The sequence below is a fragment of the Lissotriton helveticus genome, chromosome 5_1 (genome assembly GCF_964261635.1).
Source record: "Lissotriton helveticus chromosome 5_1, aLisHel1.1, whole genome shotgun sequence".
Classification (NCBI taxonomy): Eukaryota; Metazoa; Chordata; class Amphibia; order Caudata; family Salamandridae; genus Lissotriton; species Lissotriton helveticus.
In genome coordinates, this window is record NC_136065.1 from 338,649,303 (window position 1) to 338,668,990 (window position 19,688).

Below are 19,688 nucleotides of genomic sequence, written 5' to 3' on the forward strand. Positions count from 1 at the left end.
GTCAGTGTCCTGTGGGGGATTTTGATTGTCATCCTCATTTCCATCCCCATCATCCTGTGGGTTAGGTGAAGTTGGTGGTGAATTTTCAGGTGAAATAAGTAAATTAGGATTAGTAGGAGAAGTAGGTATAATGTAAGGAGGAGAAGGGTTAGTTCCCACACTTTTCCTCTTTAGAGGAATGTGGTAGTTCTCTGGTAGGTCTAATTTCCTCTTTTTTGGTAGAGTGGCCTGAATATGCCCTGTATCGGGGTGAATCACCAACTTCTGTTTTGGACCCCAAATGGGGTGATCGTACCGAGGCTCTTTCGACGGAGTGTCTTTATCCTTGGTTGCCTGTTTCGGCATCGAAGGTTTCGGCTTCGAGCCTTTCAGCGCCGGTGGTGTCAGCTTGGATTTATGTTTCGGTGCCGAAGGTGTTGGGGTGGCACCAAGATGGAGTTGGTTCGATCCCGAACCGGAAGGCTTTTCTTTATGATACGGAACCGGCTCGAAGGCGGGGTGTCGGAAACCCTTTGTCGGTGCCGACCTTGGCCCGAAGGCAGAGTAGGGACCGGAGCCTTTGTCTTAGGTTGCTGGGGGGGGGCAAGGGGTTGTCTTTACTCATGATACGCTGACCCGGAGTAACTTGCTCCTCTTCTTCGATGTCGGAGTCATCCTCGGACATGGAGAAATGTTCTTCTTCCTCGGCTCCTTGAGCATGATGTTCGGAGTTGGACTCTTCGCCGAAGATGTCCATTGAGGAGCCGCCTTGCTGCTGCATCTCGTGACATCGAGCCCGACGATCACGAAGAGTCTTTTTCGATCAGAACGATCGACACGCGTCGCAGTCTTTCTCGTCGTATTCCAGGGACAGACAGAGGTTGCACACTACGTGCAAGTCGGTGCGTGGAAACTTAGCACTACAGGAGTCGGTTCCATCGACTGCTAGAACGGTCGGCACGGGTAGGACAGACAGCCTTCCACGAGTTTTCCGATCGAAGATTTTACAGTCGAGACGAAACCCGACAAATGGGAAATCGCGGTCGATCACAATACCGTTAAGGGTATGGATTGCGAATCGAAGGGGTCCGAGAAACGGTGACGAACCGGAGTGCAGCAATACACATCCAAACCCCATGGTGGAAAAAAAACAATCTAAGGATGGAGCCGATGCCCATGCACACTATCACCGAAATAAGGAGTCACCTACCTCATGACTGGAAAGACTTCTTTTAACAAAAACAAAGTGCAAACATCCGCACCCAACACTAGATGTCTATTTATGCATAAGCATATGATCTACAGCTCATATGCCTTAAACATATTATTTATGGAGATTCTTTACACCACAGCTAAGGAAGATGGAGCAATTTTTTGGATCATCCGGAGATATGAGCTCACTGTGGATTCTTCTGGTCCTGGTGCTAGACTAGCTCTGCCCCAAATGCATGTCTCAGCCATGCAAGGTTCTCATTTGAAGGGCCTCCAAGGTTTTTTACACCAAGGATATAGCATACTAAAAATTACAACATTCCTTATGTCATTGGTAAGGGTCCTTAAATGTTGATCCACTTATTCTGGCATATTATCTTTCATATGTATGCAGTTTTCCAAATCATATTGAACTATAGGATGAAAGAGTAAAACTGATGCAGTCTAATTTTGCTTCTCCAGCTCTATGCTATCAATATCTCGCTGAGCGTTTCATATAACTGATGACGATTTCTTATATGTTATGGGTCGGAACACCGTGACAATGTCTTTAATGTGTGCAGGAGACAAGTGGAAAGGAAGATGCTTTTACACTGGGATCTTGAAAGGAAGGTCTTCTAGTACTCTTGTTGAATTGGTGCTTTTCAATGTTAATGAGTGAGTAAAGAAAACTAGCCCTCACGGCCAAAGGCTGTCTGACTTTGTACATCTCAGGCTTAAGGGATTCCTAAAGGTGTCGGTAGGTAGCTGAGCAGCTTATTTTATTGCTGGATAAGGACAAACGACACATCTGCAGGCTTTTGGAACATCAGGATTATGTTGTTGCACCAACTGTTGCACCTCATACCCCTGGGTCTGACAGAACCTGACTGGACAGTGGGGCTGATTGGGGTTATATTTTTTAGCCTTTTTCACGTCTCCTCTTCCCATTTCACATATGCGCATAACATTGCATACAATGCAGGCCGTGCTGTATGTTAACATGGTCAGTAGCTGTTCACGTGCTGACTTCTTTAGAGTGCGTGACTGAAGCATAAACCTAGAAAACAGGCATGCTCATTACCGAATGGCCTTCAGAATCATGCAATTATTCAATGGAAACAGAAAAGGGCACGAAGTATGGTGCAGCCGCATTCCTGAAAGCACCACCACCATTCGACATGACGAAGAAGCAGAATATTGGTATTAGGTGGACTGCATGGACCAAAACATTCAATTACGTTTTTAGATGTCCTAGAAGTAGGTGATCAGAAAATCATTCAGTATTTGAAGAACCTTGCTGGTGAGTAAAAAGTGCTGAAGAGAATATCGCAAGCCGATGTAGTATCAGACCGTTAAAAAAAAGGAAGTGTTGGAAGCCATGTTCAATCAGTTGCTGAATGTTGACTACGAAAGGTACAATTTCAATCAAGAATGACAGCAGGTTGGGGAAACGATGGATGAGTTTGCTGAAAGACTTTATGTGCTTATCAAACACTGCAAGTTTAGTGAATTCAATGATGAAGGAGCCATACGTGTCCGAGTCATCAATGGTTGTCTTTTAGACTCCTTCAGAAGATGCATGTTGAAAGAGACGCTCAGTTTGGCGAAAGTATTAATGGCTGCTAGGGTCGAAGATCGACAAGCTGCTGACATGAAAGCTGGAACAGCGAAAAATGAACCAGCGTTGGTCAGGAAAAGTAAGCACCAGCACAAGGTAGATACATGCAAGTCGACGTCTCCAAAAAAGAAAAAGGTGTGTTTCTGATGGGGATTTTCATTTCCACATGAAGACAAATGTCCATACATCAGACAAACGTGCAAACAACTGGTGAAAGTCCCACCACCTTGCTATTCGAGAGAGCCATCAGAACCAAACGGCCGCAGTGGACAGTATACCGATCTTTGAATGCTAATAAGGTTTGCGTCACAGACTCTTCTAAAAAAATGCAAATTGAAAGCACACGTCGTTTGCCATTGACGAGCCCAGGAAACAGTCTTCTATACGGGGGACTTGGACCTGGTCAAGCAGAAACGAAAGCAGAAAACAGACACTCCATTTGCTGTTGATCTTCTGAGGGTTGTGAAGTGCAAAGGACACATGGTGATGGCCCATCGTCACAGACAGTCCATCACACAGGACTCAACGCACTTTAAGCACCTACCCCTACGATCGTCAGCTCCTGCAATTATGAATGAGACGACCACATCTGATAGTCCAGACCAATCATTATAACCTGTAACATCGGTGCATGAACAGAGAGCATCTCAACCACTTCATGCCACTCAATCTGGCCGACTAGTGTGAAGCGCCTCGACGTCTTATTGAAGAAATATGATGTAATGTTGTTTGTACTTTTTATTTAACAAGGGGGAGATGTAGTGTTGTGAGACTATTGCACTAGGCTCCCGGCTGTTCTGGAACACTCAACAGAGGAATTATGTAACCTCCTGGAAGGTGTCAAGTGTGGTTATTAACAGTTATGATATAATCAGAGAAGCAGTGTGTGACTGTATGTGGAGAAATAAAGACGTACAAACCAGAGCTCCATGTGCGGGGTATTTATCTACATGCTCTGGGGCTGGGGAGGACGCTACAGTTTCCGTTCCCCCTATGACCGCCTGAACATACGAGTACAACTCCTCTCTTTGCATTTCATAAACAGAAAATTGTAGTTTATGTAGTTGTTTATTTAAAGTGGATGAATACATTCTTCAGTGGAGCAGAGAGGGGCTCTAGTGTTTCCCTCGCAGAACAGGTTCAAGCAGCTCAGCAGGATGCTTCAACTGTACAAAAGATGTATCTGAGTGTATGTCGCTTGCCCACACCCGAACAAAGGGAAGGAGTAGTTTCTGTCCTGTAACTCCAGTTTTGTAGTAGGGGTATCTCTGTTATAGTCATAATCTAGTGAATAGTACCGCCCATGTGCGCGGACCCCGGAGCAATCAAAAATAATCTCTTAAGTTGTCAAAAAATGCAGAACTGCACAGACACTTAAGAGAGAATTTAAAGACAGATAATGCAGCCTATATCCCCAGGCTACACTGTCCAGTACTTCAACTAGAAATTCCACCAAAATCCACAAACAGCACAGCCTGTCAAGGTTTTTCTACATAGAAAAACTTGCTTTTATCAGCAAAACCCTCAGGAATTATAGAGAGGAAGAAGTGGACAGACAAGCCCCATAGGGTGCCATTATGTGGCTCAAAACAGGATACTGTGCCTTTAAGAGAACCTTCCAGAACTCTCCCAGTATCCCAGAATGCACTGCAGGTCCCTTTTACTTTCAGTTCTTTTTAAAGGCGTAACACGCCAGACCTGTAGCATTCCTTACATGAATATATCTCTCTCCACCGGGGAGGAGTGCGGGCGCTTATGACTATAACAGAGATACCCCTACTACAGAACTGGAGTTACAGGACAGAAACTACTCCTTCTGTAGTAGGGGATCTCTGTGTATAGTCATAATCTAGTGAATAGAATGGCAAGCCTATCCCCACACCAAAGCGGCGGTGGAGAAAAAGAATAACACCACTACTGTGCGAACAGATTTCGCAGCGAAGCCTGCCCAACCTGAGCGTCTGTCCTGGCATCAGTGTCCAGACAGTAATGCTTAGCAAAGGTATGGACCGACTTCCAAGTGGCCGCCTTGCAGATTTCTGCAATAGGAACATTACGAAGCAAAGCCGTCTTGGCAGCTTTGCCCCTGGTGGAATGAGCGTTAGGCTTACCCCCTAAGGTCTTATTAGCCTTATGGTAACACAATTGTATACAGGACACAATCCACCTGGAGATGGACTGTTTCGAGGTAGCAAGACCGGTCCTGACTGATCCATAATTGATAAACAATTGGTCTGACCTACGAATATCTTTGGTTTTATCCAGATAAAATTTCAATACCCTCCTAACATCTAGGGAATGCAGAGACCTTTCCGCCGGAGATGAAGGATTCTGCAAAAACGTAGGCAACGTTATGGTCTGGTTCACATGGAAATCAGAGATAACCTTTGGAAGAAATTTAGGGTGAGTACGCATAACAACCTTAGCAGCATGAAATACAGTATAAGGTTCTTGGCAACACAACGCCTGAATTTCACTCACCCTGCGGGCCGATGTAATGGCCACGAGGAACGCCGCCTTCCAGGACAGAAGCTGCAACGAAGCCTTATGAATAGGTTCAAAAGGCTCCTTCATCAATCTGGACAGCACCGTTCAATTCCCATGAAGGCGAAGGAAGCCGGACAGGAGGAAACACTTTCTTCAAGCCTTCCAAAAAATCTTTGATCACAGGGATCTGGAAGAAGGAAGTCTGTGAAGGGCATTTCCTGTAGGCAGTCAGCGCAGCAAGATGAACCTTAATGGAATGGACATTAAGGCCAGACTGCGCCAAATGTAGAAGATACGGAAGGATGACATCTTCCTTACACGTCGTTGGGTCATAGTTCTTGGACTTGCACCAGATGCAAAATCTCTTCCACTTGTAAGCATATGAAGTCCTAGTGGAACGTCGCTTAGCCTCCTTCAGTATGTCCATACAATCTTCTGGTAGATTCAAAAGGCCATATTGCACTATCTCAGGAGCCATGCCGCAAAACTCAAAGACGAGAGGTTGGGGTGCACCATCTGCCTCCTGAACTTCGTGAGAAGGTCCGGCCGGCACGGCAGCTGTATGTGAGGAAGGAGAGACCGGTGAAGCAGGTCCGAGAACCACCACTGCCTGGGCCATTCCGGGGCAATCAGGATCATCCGCGCCCTGGACTGGGACAGCTTGATGAGCACCGCCGGAATCAGTGGAATGGGTGGAAAAGCGTACAGAAAGCTGTTCGACCAGTTGATCCATAACGCATTCCCCAGCGTCCCCTGCTGGTAGTACCTGGAGGCGAAATCTCGGCATTTGCTGTTTTCGGCGGTGGCGAACAGATCTACGTCTGGAGTCCCCCACCTTGCGAAGACTTCTCCTAGTACTTCGTCGTTTATGACCCATTCGTGGTTTTCCTGAATCAGTCTGCTCAGCGCGTCTGCCTGAACATTCTGCACACCTGGCAGATGAGTAGCCGTTATCGTCATTCCTCTGGCAAGAAGCCAGTGCCAGATTGCCTGCGCCTCCTGCGGCAGGGTGCGCGATCTCGAGCCCCCCTGCTTGTTGAGGTAATACATCGTGGTCGTATTGTCCGTCTGCACAAGCAGAGGGTTGGTCTGGAAGGACGGATGAAAGGCCTTTAGTGCCAAGTGAACAGCTCTGAGTTCCAGGAAATTGATGTGAAACGTGGACTCCGTCAGGGACCACGTTCCCTGCATCTGTAAGTCTCCGGAGTGCACCCCCCAGCCATGGAGAGAAGCATCCGTCACGATAGTCTGTGTGGGAATGTCCTTGTGGAAGGGAACCCCTCTGAGGAGATTCTCCGCTGAACACCACCACTTCAGAGACTGAAGAGCATGCAGAGACCGTCGTATCTTGTCGTCCCAAGAACCTTTCCTCTGATCCCACTGATCCTCCAAGCACTCCTGCAATGGTCTCATGTGCAGCCGTGCGTGTGGCGTGAGGAAGATACAAGAGGCCATCGACCCCAGTAGAGAAGACACCGTCCTCACTGTTGTAGATGGAGCAGTCATAAGAGCCTGAGCCTTCCGAAGGAGTGAGAATCGTCTCTCCTCCAAAGGAGACACGCTTGCTGACAGCGTATTGATGGAGGCTCCCAAGTACTGAATGCACTGGACCGGAGTTGGGACAGACTTGGACATGTTGATGTGCAACCCCAGCTTGTTCAAGAGAACGCACGTCTTCTGGAAGTGCGCTTGACCTTCCGAGAAGGATGAGGCCTTGATCAACCAATCGGTCAGGTGCGGGTAGACAAACACCTTGTTCTTTCTCAGGTGTGCCACTGCCATGCACTTCGAGAACGTCCTGGGCGCAGATTTCAGCAAGAATGGCAGTACTGTATACTGATAATGATTGGCGCCGACTTGGAATCGCAGGAACTTCCTGTGTTTGTGTGCAATGGGCACATGGAAGTACGCATCCTGTAGGTCTATAGCACATAGCCAGTCTCCCCGTTGCAGCTGAGGATAAATCCGATGCAACGACAGCATGCAAAACTTCTCTCCGCGAATCCACTTGTTTGCTTGTTGCAAATCCAGAATGGGCCTAAACTCGTTCTTGTCCTTCTTGCGAACTGCGAGCTGACCGGTGGAATTGATGGCGGCGGGCTGGTGAACCGAAGACTGTATCCATTGCAAACAATATTCAGCACCCACTTGTCCTGAGTAATTTTTCTCCACTCTGCCAGAAAAAATTGAACGCTTCCCCCCACTGGAGTGGGTAACAGATGTAGGGGAAGTAACCGCTCAGGGTCGAGACCCAGCTGGGCCTTTGTTCGCTGTCGCGGACTGCTGGCCGCCTCTACCCTTCTGGCGCTTCTGGAAGGGCTTCCGGAACTGCTGCTGCTGTGGTTGCTGCTGTCCCGAAGTCTGTCAACACCCTCTGCCCTGCGCCCCAAACCGTCTCTGGAGTGGGCGGTAGGCCTTCTCCTTGGGCTTCTCCAACCCGACCGCCGTTAGGGTCTCGGCCTCCGCCTTCATGCGGGCCATTTCGTCATCCGCATGCTTGTCAAACAGGGTTTCCCCCGAGAAAGGCAGATTGGCCACCCGCTGTTGAGCTCCTAGCTTGAGCGATGTAAGTCGAAGCCAAGCGTGGCGTCGTTGGTTGACACCATGACAGCACCCATGTGCCGCCAGAAGAGACGTATCAGCAGCCGCGCTGATGAGCTGGTTCGACACCAGCATCCCCTCCTTCAGGATCTCTTGAAAGTCCTCTTTCTTCTCTCGGGGAAGGAACTCAGCGAATTGCTGGAGGGACTCTCATAAGGCACGATCGTATCGCCCTAGCAAAGCCGCAGCACTGGCCGCCTTCATCGCAGTAGAGGCCGTCCCACAGACCTTTCTGCCTGCCGAGTCGATCCATTGGCTCTCCTTATCAGGAGGTACAGTAGAAGACAGGGAGGTGGCATGTTGCTTCCTAGCTGCCGTCACTATGACAGAGTCCGGAGTCGGATCCATCCGAAGAAAAGCTGGGTCAGAATCCGGAGCCCTGTACTTCTTAAGGAGCCGGGAGGGAGCGGCCTTCGTCACCGCAGGGGTGAGAAACAACTCTTCTGCGGGCTCTACCAATCCTGGCACTAGAGGCAGTAAAGGTCGAGACAGGTGTTTTTTATGCAGTGTCTCGAAAATCACGGATGTCGTGGGAGTAGGCACCGTCACCGTGATACCCAACTTAGCTGCACCCCTCAGGAGAACATCCTGGAATGTGCTGATGTCGTCCACCAGAGACACTCTCGTCCCCGGGGATTCCGACAAAGTCGGTGAGTAGGTTCTGGTCCCGGAAGAGTCCGTGCGGGACCATGATCTTCGCCTCCTGTGACGCCGTCTTAATCTCGTTGAGGACCTGTGACGACTCCGCGATCTCCCCCTCCGACCGGAGCGAGATCGCGACCTCCTTGGCTTCGGGCGCTCCGCCGGCCTCACAGGAGCGGGTGACTTGGGCCCGGCAGGGGCCCTCGGCCGAGGGGTCCCCTTAGGGGGTGACGGATATCGAGGCAGCGAAGCTGTCCTCGGAGGAAGCTGGTCAGCCGGAAGCTGAGGTTGAGGATGAGGATGAGGTGGAAGTGGAGGCGGGGTGGGAGCCCGTGGAGGAGGTCCCCTGGGCAAGGGGAGAGGGGGCGTAACCGAATTCGGCCTAGAAGGCGTATACACTTCAGAGTACACCGAGCCCGGTGATCTGCCTTCCTTTCTAGGCTGGGGCGTTGGAGAATCCCCTATCGGCACCTGCCGCCAGCTAGACTGACTCCTGGCCCAGAACTCCTTCTGCGCCTCTTTGGCGTCGAAGAACTTCGACCCGACGGCGAGCGTCTCCTCCTCAACGGCGAGCGTCTCCTCCTCAACGGCGAGCGTCTCCTCCTCAACGGCGAACGCCTTCGCCTCAACGGCGAACGCCTTCGCCTCGACGGTGAACGCCTTCGCCTCGACCTTTGTCTCGAAGGCGAGCGTCTCCTCGACGCCGAACGCCTGTGTGACTTTGACGTCCTCCTCGTCGTCAAGGATCCCCTCAACGAGGACCTCCTTCTCTTCGCCGACGGCGAACGGCGGTGTCGCATCGACGGCGAGCGCCTACGCCGGGCCACCTCTCGACGTCGATTACTCGACGCCGACGAAATCGTCACCGGTGATCTCGACGGCGGTCTATTCAGTTCCCTCGACGCCGAGCGTCGACGCCGCTTCAACCCAGAGCCCTGGGGAGACTGTAGTCATCCCTCTCGACGATGTAGTCGGTGCAATCGACGCCGACGGAGAATGGGGACGTTTGCTGGTCTTCCTGCCCCTGGGGAGCCCCCCAGAGGCCTCAGCATGGGCAGAGGAAGCCCTTACAGACCCACCTTGTGCCTTCAGTCTTCTGTCTTCCAGGCCTTGGAGCCTGATCTTCATCCTATCTCTCAGGGTCCTGCTAGAGAAGCCCTGGCAGATGTCACACTCCTCTGGGACATGAGATGAGGGAAGGCAGATGATGCACACCTCGTGTGGGTCCGACTTGGCCTTCTTCCTCAAGCACTCTGGGCATTTGTCAAACAATGCAGGCATATTGACAAATAAAGAGTGCACTAAGACACACACAAGGAAGAAACACCAAAGTACTTCAAGAAAAGCACTCAAAAAACTTGAAAAAGTGAAAAAAATCACCAATTAAACCCTTGAAAAGGGAGAGCTCAATGCTCCAGGGTCCTGCTTGCAGGAGCAGGAAACAAGAACTGAAAGTAAAAGGGACCTGCAGTGCATTCTGGGATACTGGGAGAGTTCTGGAAGGTTCTCTTAAAGGCACAGTATCCTGTTTTGAGCCACATAATGGCAGCCTATGGGGCTTGTCTGTCCACTTCTTCCTCTCTATCATTCCTGAGGGTTATGCTGGTAAAAGCAAGTTTTTCTATGTGAAAAAAACCTGGACAGGCTGCGCTGTTTGTGGATTTTTGGTGGAATTTCTAGTTGAAGTACTGGACAGTGTAGCCTGGGGATATAGGCTGCATTATCTGTCTTTAAATTCTCTCTTAAGTGTCTGTGCAGTTCTGCATTTTTTGACAATTTAAGAGATTATTTTTGATTGCTCCGGGGTCCGCGCACATGGGCGGGACTATTCACTAGATTATGACTATACACAGAGATCCCCTACTACAGAAGTGACACATTCTTTGCTCAGCTGTGCCAAGAAAGCTAAAGCCCGGCAAAGGCCCTTACTGGAAGAATTTCCATCTTGAAGAGATGCACGGTGACTACCATTCTCATAGGATATCTGATATCACCATTAAAGAGAAGGTACCACTTTAGAGGATTGGTTAGTTATCATGGGACTGGCTGTGCGTACCCCTCCAAATTTTCTAGGGGCTAGATATGCTCTGAGGGGCTGGCTCATTAGCATGAGACTATCAGCTGCTCATGCAAGCCAAACAATCTGCACATAATGGGTAAGAAATGCAACTGGTTTGGTTATATGACACAAACCACATGCACGTCTGATCAACTGAGCATCTCCAAATCACAGGATGAGATATCTGCTGTTCCCTGAGCAAGGAGCTTCACAGGGCACATCACACAGCAGGTGGCACAGTGCAGGGACTTAGGATCTCAACAGGGAGGTAGTTGGCAGTCAAGGATGGCACACTAAATACAAATTACACAACTGTATACTTGAATACAGTGGAACAAGGATAAATATATCTTCCATTCTTGTGTGTGTGCATTTGAAGAAGTAGACTGTATCAAATTGCTCCGATCTTTGCAACTTGCAGGATATCAGACATACTTCTTCAACATTAGCTGCCTATTGTGTATCAACATGATGCTAAACTCTATTGCAGGTAAAGAGTAGAATGCAGGATGAAATATTCCTCACCAAGGGCTTTGAGACAGGTGCACTTTGGGACTAAAGTTATTCAATCAATTAATAGTTTAGATGACCAAAAGCCGTTTGGGAACCTGGATTGTGTTTCCATTCCACGATCACTCTATGAAGATGAATCAGTTTTATTACAATCTACACCCGTGACAGCAATGGGCTTAAGAATGATCACGAGTAGGATAGCGACTGTCTCAAAAGATGAATTGCCAACTCTGGCAGGTGGGAGGCGCCGGCTCACAGGCCCCAAATAAAAGTGTGATATTTGCGGCACCCAATATTTTCCTACACAGAAGGGATCAGAATTTATCATGTATGATAATTAGCGCCCAATCATGATTGTTTCCCTAAAATGAAGCATAACATGCATATTTTGGTCCTTGCTGCACAAAAATCTACATGTCCCGTCCCGTTATTTATCAAGCATTTGTCACACAAGTATATTTGGCAGTTTGTACCTGGCCAGACTTCCAGAGTAAAATAAAGGGTTGCAGTGTTTGTTGCACAAATTGTAATTGTGAAATGTGTGCTAGCAGGAGTTACCACACATATCACAATCAATCAGGGCGACATTTATAGGGCCTATAAAAGCTAAAATTAAATGATCTTCTCCACTGCCTTCGTACCTTATTTCAGCAAATCCTTCAGTGGCTGAGTTTTCAAAGCCATGAATAATAGTAAGTGTGAGAAGTTGGCCTGGTATATGATGTCCACTAATTAAAGTGGGAACCTTGCACCAGTCCAAACGACCCTTATGATGTATGAGGTCAGAGGTTTAGAAAGCTATCCTAGTGGTAGCTGTGGAGTGCAGCCTTCAGGTTTAATCTTGAAGGAATGTAAACCAGCTTGTTTTACCAAAATATCACCTCCTAAATTAATCAAATGAAAGGAGAACCACAGAGTAGTTATATAAAAATATGTATTTATTAATATAACACTCTCTACAATCCTCTACACGAGGATAGAACACAAAGCACACAATACGAGATCCATAGAACAGTTTAATAGCACAATACACAGTGGTCTCCAGGGGGAGACCAAATCACATACTAAAATAGTGGTATAACAATCACGACTGAGGTCAAGACAAGGTCTCTAGCACGTAGAATCTCTGGGACCACAAGGAACCACCCAAGGTGAGTAGATAGGGACCCCACGGAAGACGGGTGCAGTGTGCTAACACGACTGCTGCCTTCGTACAATTCTATGAGGAAGTCGCAGTTGCAATTTTTAAGCTTAAGGACCCTTCTAGGAGGACTTCGAGCAAACCCTTTGGAACTTTAAGAGGTTAGAGAGCCACCCCACTCGTGGATACTGTAGTACCAGAGTACGGGTGTATAGGTCTCGATTGGTGTTGGAAACCGCCGTCGTTCTCAGTGGAGGGCTGTGAAGAAGTACTGCTGCCATGGAGGTGAAAAGGGTCCGGAGGAATCCAAACCTGGATTTTGGAAAGAAGGAACCTGAAAGCAGAAGGGACAGAGTCTGGGTCACTTCAGAGTGACCAGGGGCTTGGTAGAAGAATGCCCACCGATGTTGGGTGCTTCAGGTGCGAAGGGATGCTTGACTCTGCAGGCACGAGGACGAGGAGACGTCGACGACAACCAGGAGCCAGATGTGAGCTGTCCCACGAAGAATGACGAGTGCTGAGCGGTGGGTGTCTGGCTAGAGCACCAACACGCCTTAGCAAAAGCAACCCACGCAGAAGGTCAAACAGGTTACGATGTGGACTGGCAAGGTTCATGGTACTCACCAAGCAATGTGGAGTCGGGGCACATCTGAAGCAACCAGGAAAGCCCAAAAGAAATGAAGATGACCCTCAGGAAGACCCACAGGCCGAATGACCAGGAGTCTGGAGGGGACCTTGAGCAAGATTGCAAAGTACCAGCCCACGGAGCACTCGGTGTGAGGAGGCTGGAGTTCTTTGGTGCAAATACTGCTCAGGGTCAGGCCTACACAGAGTCCAATGCACAAGCTCAAGAATCGCCAACAAGCATATGCAACTGCAAATGGATGCGGTGCACAGGGTTCGAGTTATGCAGTCCCCACGACGGATACTGGCCTCAAACTTGCTGAGAGAGACCTTCGTAACCCACCTCCTGTGTTGCTGAGATCTTCGGAGTCCGCAGGAACTCTGGCGCAGCAAACCGGTCAGTTGCGTTGAGGTGTCGGCACGGCAGGGGAGTGACTCCACCCCAAGGGAGATTCTTCAGTTGTCCTTAGTGCACCACAGGTCCTGCACGGAGCCTGTATGGAGCAAGGGAACAGACAAAGCTTCGGAGGGAAAGGGGGTCAAGCCCCGTCAAGGTCAAGAGTGTCCAAACGGTCGAAGGTCAGTGGCTTCTTATTGTAGAATCTTGTCCACGTAAAATCTAAAGTCTTACAGCCAGGTAAGCCTTTTTGTACCAACTGGAGAGGGTTGGACAGATTCAGGAGACCCTCCTAGGGGAGAGGCAGGAGAGAGGGGAGCTTACTCCAATGTCCTTTGTCCAGTATTGTGCCAGAGCAGGATGCAATGGCTCCCAGTACTGGTATGAACTGGACTATGCACAGGCACACCAAATGTGCCCCAGGTGCAGACTTTCAGGCACTCTCAGACTGCACCCACCCAGCCCTAATACAATATATCCTGTCTGGGAGGTGGTCACACCTCCCTGTGACAGGATGCCTCGTGTGTTGCCTTCCTCTGCTCGAGCTTGGCTCAGCAGCAGGAGGGCAGAAATGTGTCTCTGGTCGGCAGCATCCATTTTGTGCTGTCTGGGTCGAGAAGGCTGGCACCAGATAGACCTGTGACCCCACGAAGCTCGCTCCAGAAGGGTGGAATCATACCTTCCACACCGGTTACCGGTGTGAAGGTATGATTCCAAGGTGTTTGATACCAAACACGATATGTTTCTATGCAGCCGTTTTCGAGATAGCATTTACCGCAAGGTTATAATGCTCCTCTACCTATATGTCCGGCTAAGTCACAGATAACCTGGGAGAATGGTCTCCGAATGCGGCAGAGAGGCTCTCTCACATAAAACCCAGCACCCTCCTTCAGGATTGATATGGCCTGCTATAGAGGTGACTTACAAGTTTTAAGTGTAGTGCCCAATAGATATAGTGAACCTATATCTAAGTAAGTGGTGCAAGCACCAGCTTACAAAGGTTGCAGTAGCAGACCTGTAGTTCCATTTTGCATGGCCTCTTATGGGTGGCATAATACATGTTTCAGCCCATGGGATGCCTCTGAGGTACCTATGCCCTGGGTACATGGGTACCATATACTAGGGACTTATAAAGGTACCCCAGTATCCAATCTAGAGTGTACCAAAGTAGATGTATGTCCATTTAAAGGAGAAAGCAGATAGACTGGGGTCCTGATAAGCAGAATCCCAGTCAGACTAGTCAAAAACAATGCAACATCAAGCAAAAAGTTGGGGTACCCATAAAAAGCAGATCCTACTTTCCTACAATAAGAATGTCAAATCAGTATTCTAGATAGTCAGATGTTGGGGGCATTGCTATTTAACGTCATTAACTATGTGTGCTGAGTTATCTGTTGCCTCTAAATCACTGGAGTTCCATTCTGACTTTGCATCCTAGACTAAGAGTAAGCGACATCGAAGCGGTCATTCTATTGCAATTAATAATTTTCAGGATAAGAATAAGGTTTAACCACAAGTAGTTTCTTAATGAAACAGCCATCAAAGATCTTTTGGGCAAGTCAAGCTCTAAACATCCACTCTCGCTAGCCCACATAAGGAGTCTTACATCCAAGAATTGGAACACTCGGATCTACTGTGCAGTTCTCAAGAGATCTGCAAGAGAGAATACTGCTGTCAAAACTCTGCAATTAAACTGAACTTTAGCAAGATCCCAGCAGTCTGCGAGACTATCAAAGATCTCAATCACTTGAAAGATAACATTTATGGGAGTGTATAATATATCTGGACATGATGCCTTTCCAGTATCTTATCTTTGTGCACGAGGCTTGGGTTGGGGTTTGGTACTTTACAGAATGCAGTACTGGTGAAATTTGCAATGCAAGGTTATGCAGGTGCCCAAGTAATGATATAATTTGTGAAACTGTTCTTCATTTCTTATTTCTCTGTTTTTATTTTTCGTCTTAAAATCTAGGTTGTTACTTTTTCAAGCATGCCCATGATAGCAACCAGTGAGTGCAAATCAATTAAAAAAATTCAGTAGTCCAGTACATTGTGAATCACGGTCATCAGGCAGGCCAAGCCAGCGTGCATTAAAAGTGGCTGATTATTCTGATTATTCAACATCCTGAGGACTTGTTATAACTAAACAATGTATTTAAATCAAACAAAAGCAGTGTCTGATCATTTGTAAGTTGATAAAGGGACTCAAATGAATGTCTTGACAAGACCCATCAAGACTAATGTTTCGTGTATAACGCCACAGAATGCGAGATTTGCAAAGGAAGTTTCATAAGGTAGTATGTTACTCTTTTATCTCATCTAAAGCAGTTGGACTGGGGAGGCTACAACAGGTATTATCGAATCGTTCAGTGATAGATTCTATCTTGGTTGGTAGGTAGGTAACATTGGCCAGCAGTAGGGCCCATCCAGGAGAGCTCGTATTGCATGGGCAGAGCTTTGTGTACACGGATATAAACTGATTTATACATTAGTCTTATAATAACATTAGCCAGTTTCCTGTACATTTTTACAGACTTGATACGCACATCACCCAGAGTTCTGCTCAGTGCTACAACAGGCACAAATATTCATCTTACCTTCAATTCTACACCGGCAGGGACAACTATGGGCCGGAAAGACAGAGAATGAGGACAGATTGGGGTGATCATGATTGCTGGAACGTTCGGATGAATCATGGAGGCCCCTGCAGCAGCTGCGTATGCTGTGCTCCCAGTTGGTGTGGATACTATGACTCCTGAGGGAAAAATGAGAAGAAGAAACTTACAGTTGATCAGTTTCTGTTGCCTGGCAAGTTGAAACACCTCTGCTGTGCCTCTCAAGGGTCAAAGATCACAGATAGCCACTTATTCCTCTCTAGCGCAAGCATTCCAATACAGTGTCACACTATGGGTTAGAAGATGTGGGGTTGTTCGGAAGTGACAGACTTGTGCTGCAAATGTGCAGTCACTTCAACTGGCCCAGTTGTGTGGGGTTACGTGGGCCAACTGAGTTACCTATGGCAATCAAATAGATGGCCCGGATGAAAAACGAGGTCATGGTTCAGTTCACCTGGATCATTAGGGAAAATGAAATACACGGGGAGAGGGGCTGGAAATACATGGGAGAACTGCTTCGGTCTTTGGCCTCACTACTTTGCCACAGTTGTCAGTATTATTTGCGTGTCACCAGATACAGTGGGAGCTGGTTGTACTATATTTTAGAGCTGAGTATCTGCAGGGAGTTCCATGTGCAAAATGCCCTTTCTCCCGCATGGTACATCGAGAGGTCAGGGCTGGATGACTAACGAGTTTAACAAATTATGTAGTCTACAAAGACTTCACTGAAGGGTGCCATTTCGACCCTCTTTCTAATTCCATTAATTCTACCAGCCCTTGCTCTGTTTACTTTTAAGACAGAAAAAGGTCCCGAAACCACAATTACATTATGTGCTGCAGATCATCCCTCAATCTAAGAAGAAAAAGCCCTAAAATGGGACTACAGGACTAACATAAAAGCAAAGAATTTGCCAGCTCACTAATGATGTCCACCAACGGTCAATACAAGCGTCCTGATTGAGAAAAGTCTCATACCGTCCCCTTGAACTGTGGTAATCAGATGTCCATCCAAGAAGACATCCACGTTGGACAGATATGAAGAGGGTCCCCGATCCACAACCACTTCATTGAGGACCTGCAGTACAATAGTAAACGTCATGAGAAAAGGTAGACATCCAACTTTACACAAAGAAAGAAGAAACTATGTAATGCACGCAGGGGAAATGAGAAGATCCTGTCAGGTACCAGTCTTGGAAAGGTCAGTAGACTAGAGAAAAGCCTGAGAGATGAGCTAGACATGCATTGAGTCTTCCCGGGTCGCAACTAGTCTTACAGGAAAAGTTCCAAACTCCTCCTAGAACACCTATCGGTCTCTCTGAGAAGGTTATCAAACCTTTGACAGATGGATTAATAATCTTCATTATGTTGGTCAGTAAAATTCAAATTCATAACAGGGACAGGCATGCTGCACTCTATATTTTACACTCAAAATCTGGAAACAGAATAAAGTAGCTACTAAAAAATAGAAGAAACATAAAATTGCCAACAAAAAAGGAAATACTCAATGTGCAAACACAAAACAATCCTTCATTATACCTGGTATCAGTGTGAATGAGCAGAAGGAGTGTGCAGAAGCAGTATTCCTGAAATGTACGTATTCTGCGTCAATCAATAATTCCACGCTGGGGAAACACCCTGATATTCTGATTTATAGCCTCAGAAACAGGTAGATGCAATAGGAACCGAGAATTTCCAGACTGGATTCCAGAAGTAACTTCTAATTTTTCTGCCAATTTTGCACCCACACAATTCACCTGTCAAGACTGATTTGCATACGGCTGGGTCCAAGCTGGAATGGCATGGTGAGCTAAAAAGCGATGGATTTATGCCTAGATCTCTGTACTGGGGTGAATGTATGACATTGTTCTGCATTCTGACCATCAATTGTTGTTTTTGCATCAACAGATTTAGAGGCATTTATTGTCGGAACAGGAGGTACAGCCACAGTTCATGACAATTTTTCGTCAAAACTGTAGATGAATTTGCTATTAGAATGGTAGGCATGGCCATAGTGTAGGGTACGTGGGCTTGACAAAGCTGTTGACGTCTAAATATAATGCTAACGATACATCTTTATATATCGAAAAAAAATAATTCTTTTGCCAAATGTGCTTTCCTGGTATTTACTAGTAGAGTAGCAGGGATGGTCACAGTTCAGACCACATGCATTTAGCAACGCTGTAAAGGCATTTACTGCTGAACCAGTAGGTTTAGCTACAGATCAGCACATAGGTATTTGACAAAGGTTTGGAAACATTCACTATGGGAATAGTCGGGATTACCACAGTTCTGGACATAGGTATTTGGCAAAAGTTTGGAAACATTTACAATCACAAAACTATGGATAACCAAAGCGCAGATCAAAGGTCTTTGGCAAAATGCGGGAGTATTTAATAAAGAAATAGCAAGGTGTGCAGCAGTTCAAAACAAAAGCATGAGGTGGTGCTGTGTGGTCCATTCCCCCTATTCAAACTGAATAAGAAACAGCTCAGAGACGAGGAGTCTCAGCACAGTTGTTTTTGGAAATCTGACGGAGAGTAGCAGTCCAGGAGAGAGAGAGAGAGAGAGAGCGAGAGCGATGCCGTAGAGACTTTTGCTATGGCAATAACTGATGGAAGTGCTATTCCTGTCAGAGCTGGGAGTACTCATTTTGTAATGATTGTTTTTACAATAGTAATATTGCTCAGTATAGAATGTGGCTAGGCTGAGAAGCCAAAAGATGAAGCCACCACCTAAGGGATTATGACTGAACGCCTCCAAGTCAGATTCCAGCCCTAAACTTTAAACTGTACTAATTTTGGGAGTAGCTGGAGGAAGAAGTTTAGGTTTGATATCTTGGTAGAGCTCTGTGGTTGGTACTCAGTTATGGGTAGTGGCGTGAGAAAAGCAGGCAAGTATATGCAGTTATGTCCGGTGCAGGTAAGTGCATCCGGGTGGCGCGGGAGGGGTTGGGGGATGGTGAGGGACAGATGACAGAGTAGGCAAAATAATATAAATAAAACCACAGGCAAGTGGTTTTATTTATTGATTTAATTTATTTTGCCTATTCCGTCATCTGTTGCTTCCCCCTGCCCTGCCTCACCGCGCTTACCTGCACCAGCCGCCTCTCAGTATAGGAGTTGGGGAGGAGGAGATCACTTCAGTTGTGTCTTGGCAGAGCTCTGTGGGTACTAGGTGGGAAGGCAGTGCTTATGATATCTGCACCGTAGCAAAGCTTTGTGGGAACAGATGTGGTGGCAGCATCTCAGGGGGACGATGTCTTTACAGAGCTGTGCAGCAACAGGATAGATAGGACCAGTTTGTCCTGGCAGAGCTGTTTGGTTACTGGAGGAAGAGCAGCAGTTTAAAACGACGGTACCTTTGCAGGGCGGTGTAGAAACTGGAGGGAAATTACCTATTTTGAATGCTTGAGGGAAAGAACTGGAACTGGAGGAAAAGGAGATATTCCGAAGCCTTGGTTGAGCTGCGAGTGTCATATTGAGGGATTCTGGTTATCAGCCAAGTTGGTAACAGAATTAGTTAATTGAACAGCGAGCCAGTCACTGTTCAGGGAAGAGGTGCACTTAAAGAGCTTTGATCTAGCTTCCTACAATCAAAATCGTCACTTACTCCAGAAAAGAGCTGCTATGATTTTTAAATGGGTTACTCTTTGCATTGAGGAGAGCTACACTCTGAATTTTGGCAGTAAATGTGACATATAGGTTACTCTCAAAAACCCCTATTCTTTTTTACAGTTACTTCATCCTCTTTTCTGAAACAAACCACTGGCAGCACTTTATTTAGTTCAGCATATCCAAGACTTTGTTGTGGATGAATAT

The 19,688-nt window shown here is 47.2% G+C and overlaps 1 protein-coding gene across 6 annotated transcripts in view; it reads right to left on the reverse strand.

Moving 5' to 3' along the window:
* Positions 1–19,688, reverse strand: part of NADK (NAD kinase) — a 412,984-nt gene that overhangs the window by 17,659 nt on the left and 375,637 nt on the right. For all 6 annotated transcript variants that reach the window (XM_078642447.1, XM_078642449.1, XM_078642451.1 and 3 more), the window contains 2 exons: positions 16,846–16,945; positions 15,853–16,010 (listed from right to left, as the gene is read on the reverse strand). In XM_078642447.1, the coding sequence (XP_078498573.1) occupies positions 15,853–16,010; positions 16,846–16,945 (258 nt within the window). The remainder of the gene's footprint in view (positions 1–15,852; positions 16,011–16,845; positions 16,946–19,688) is intronic.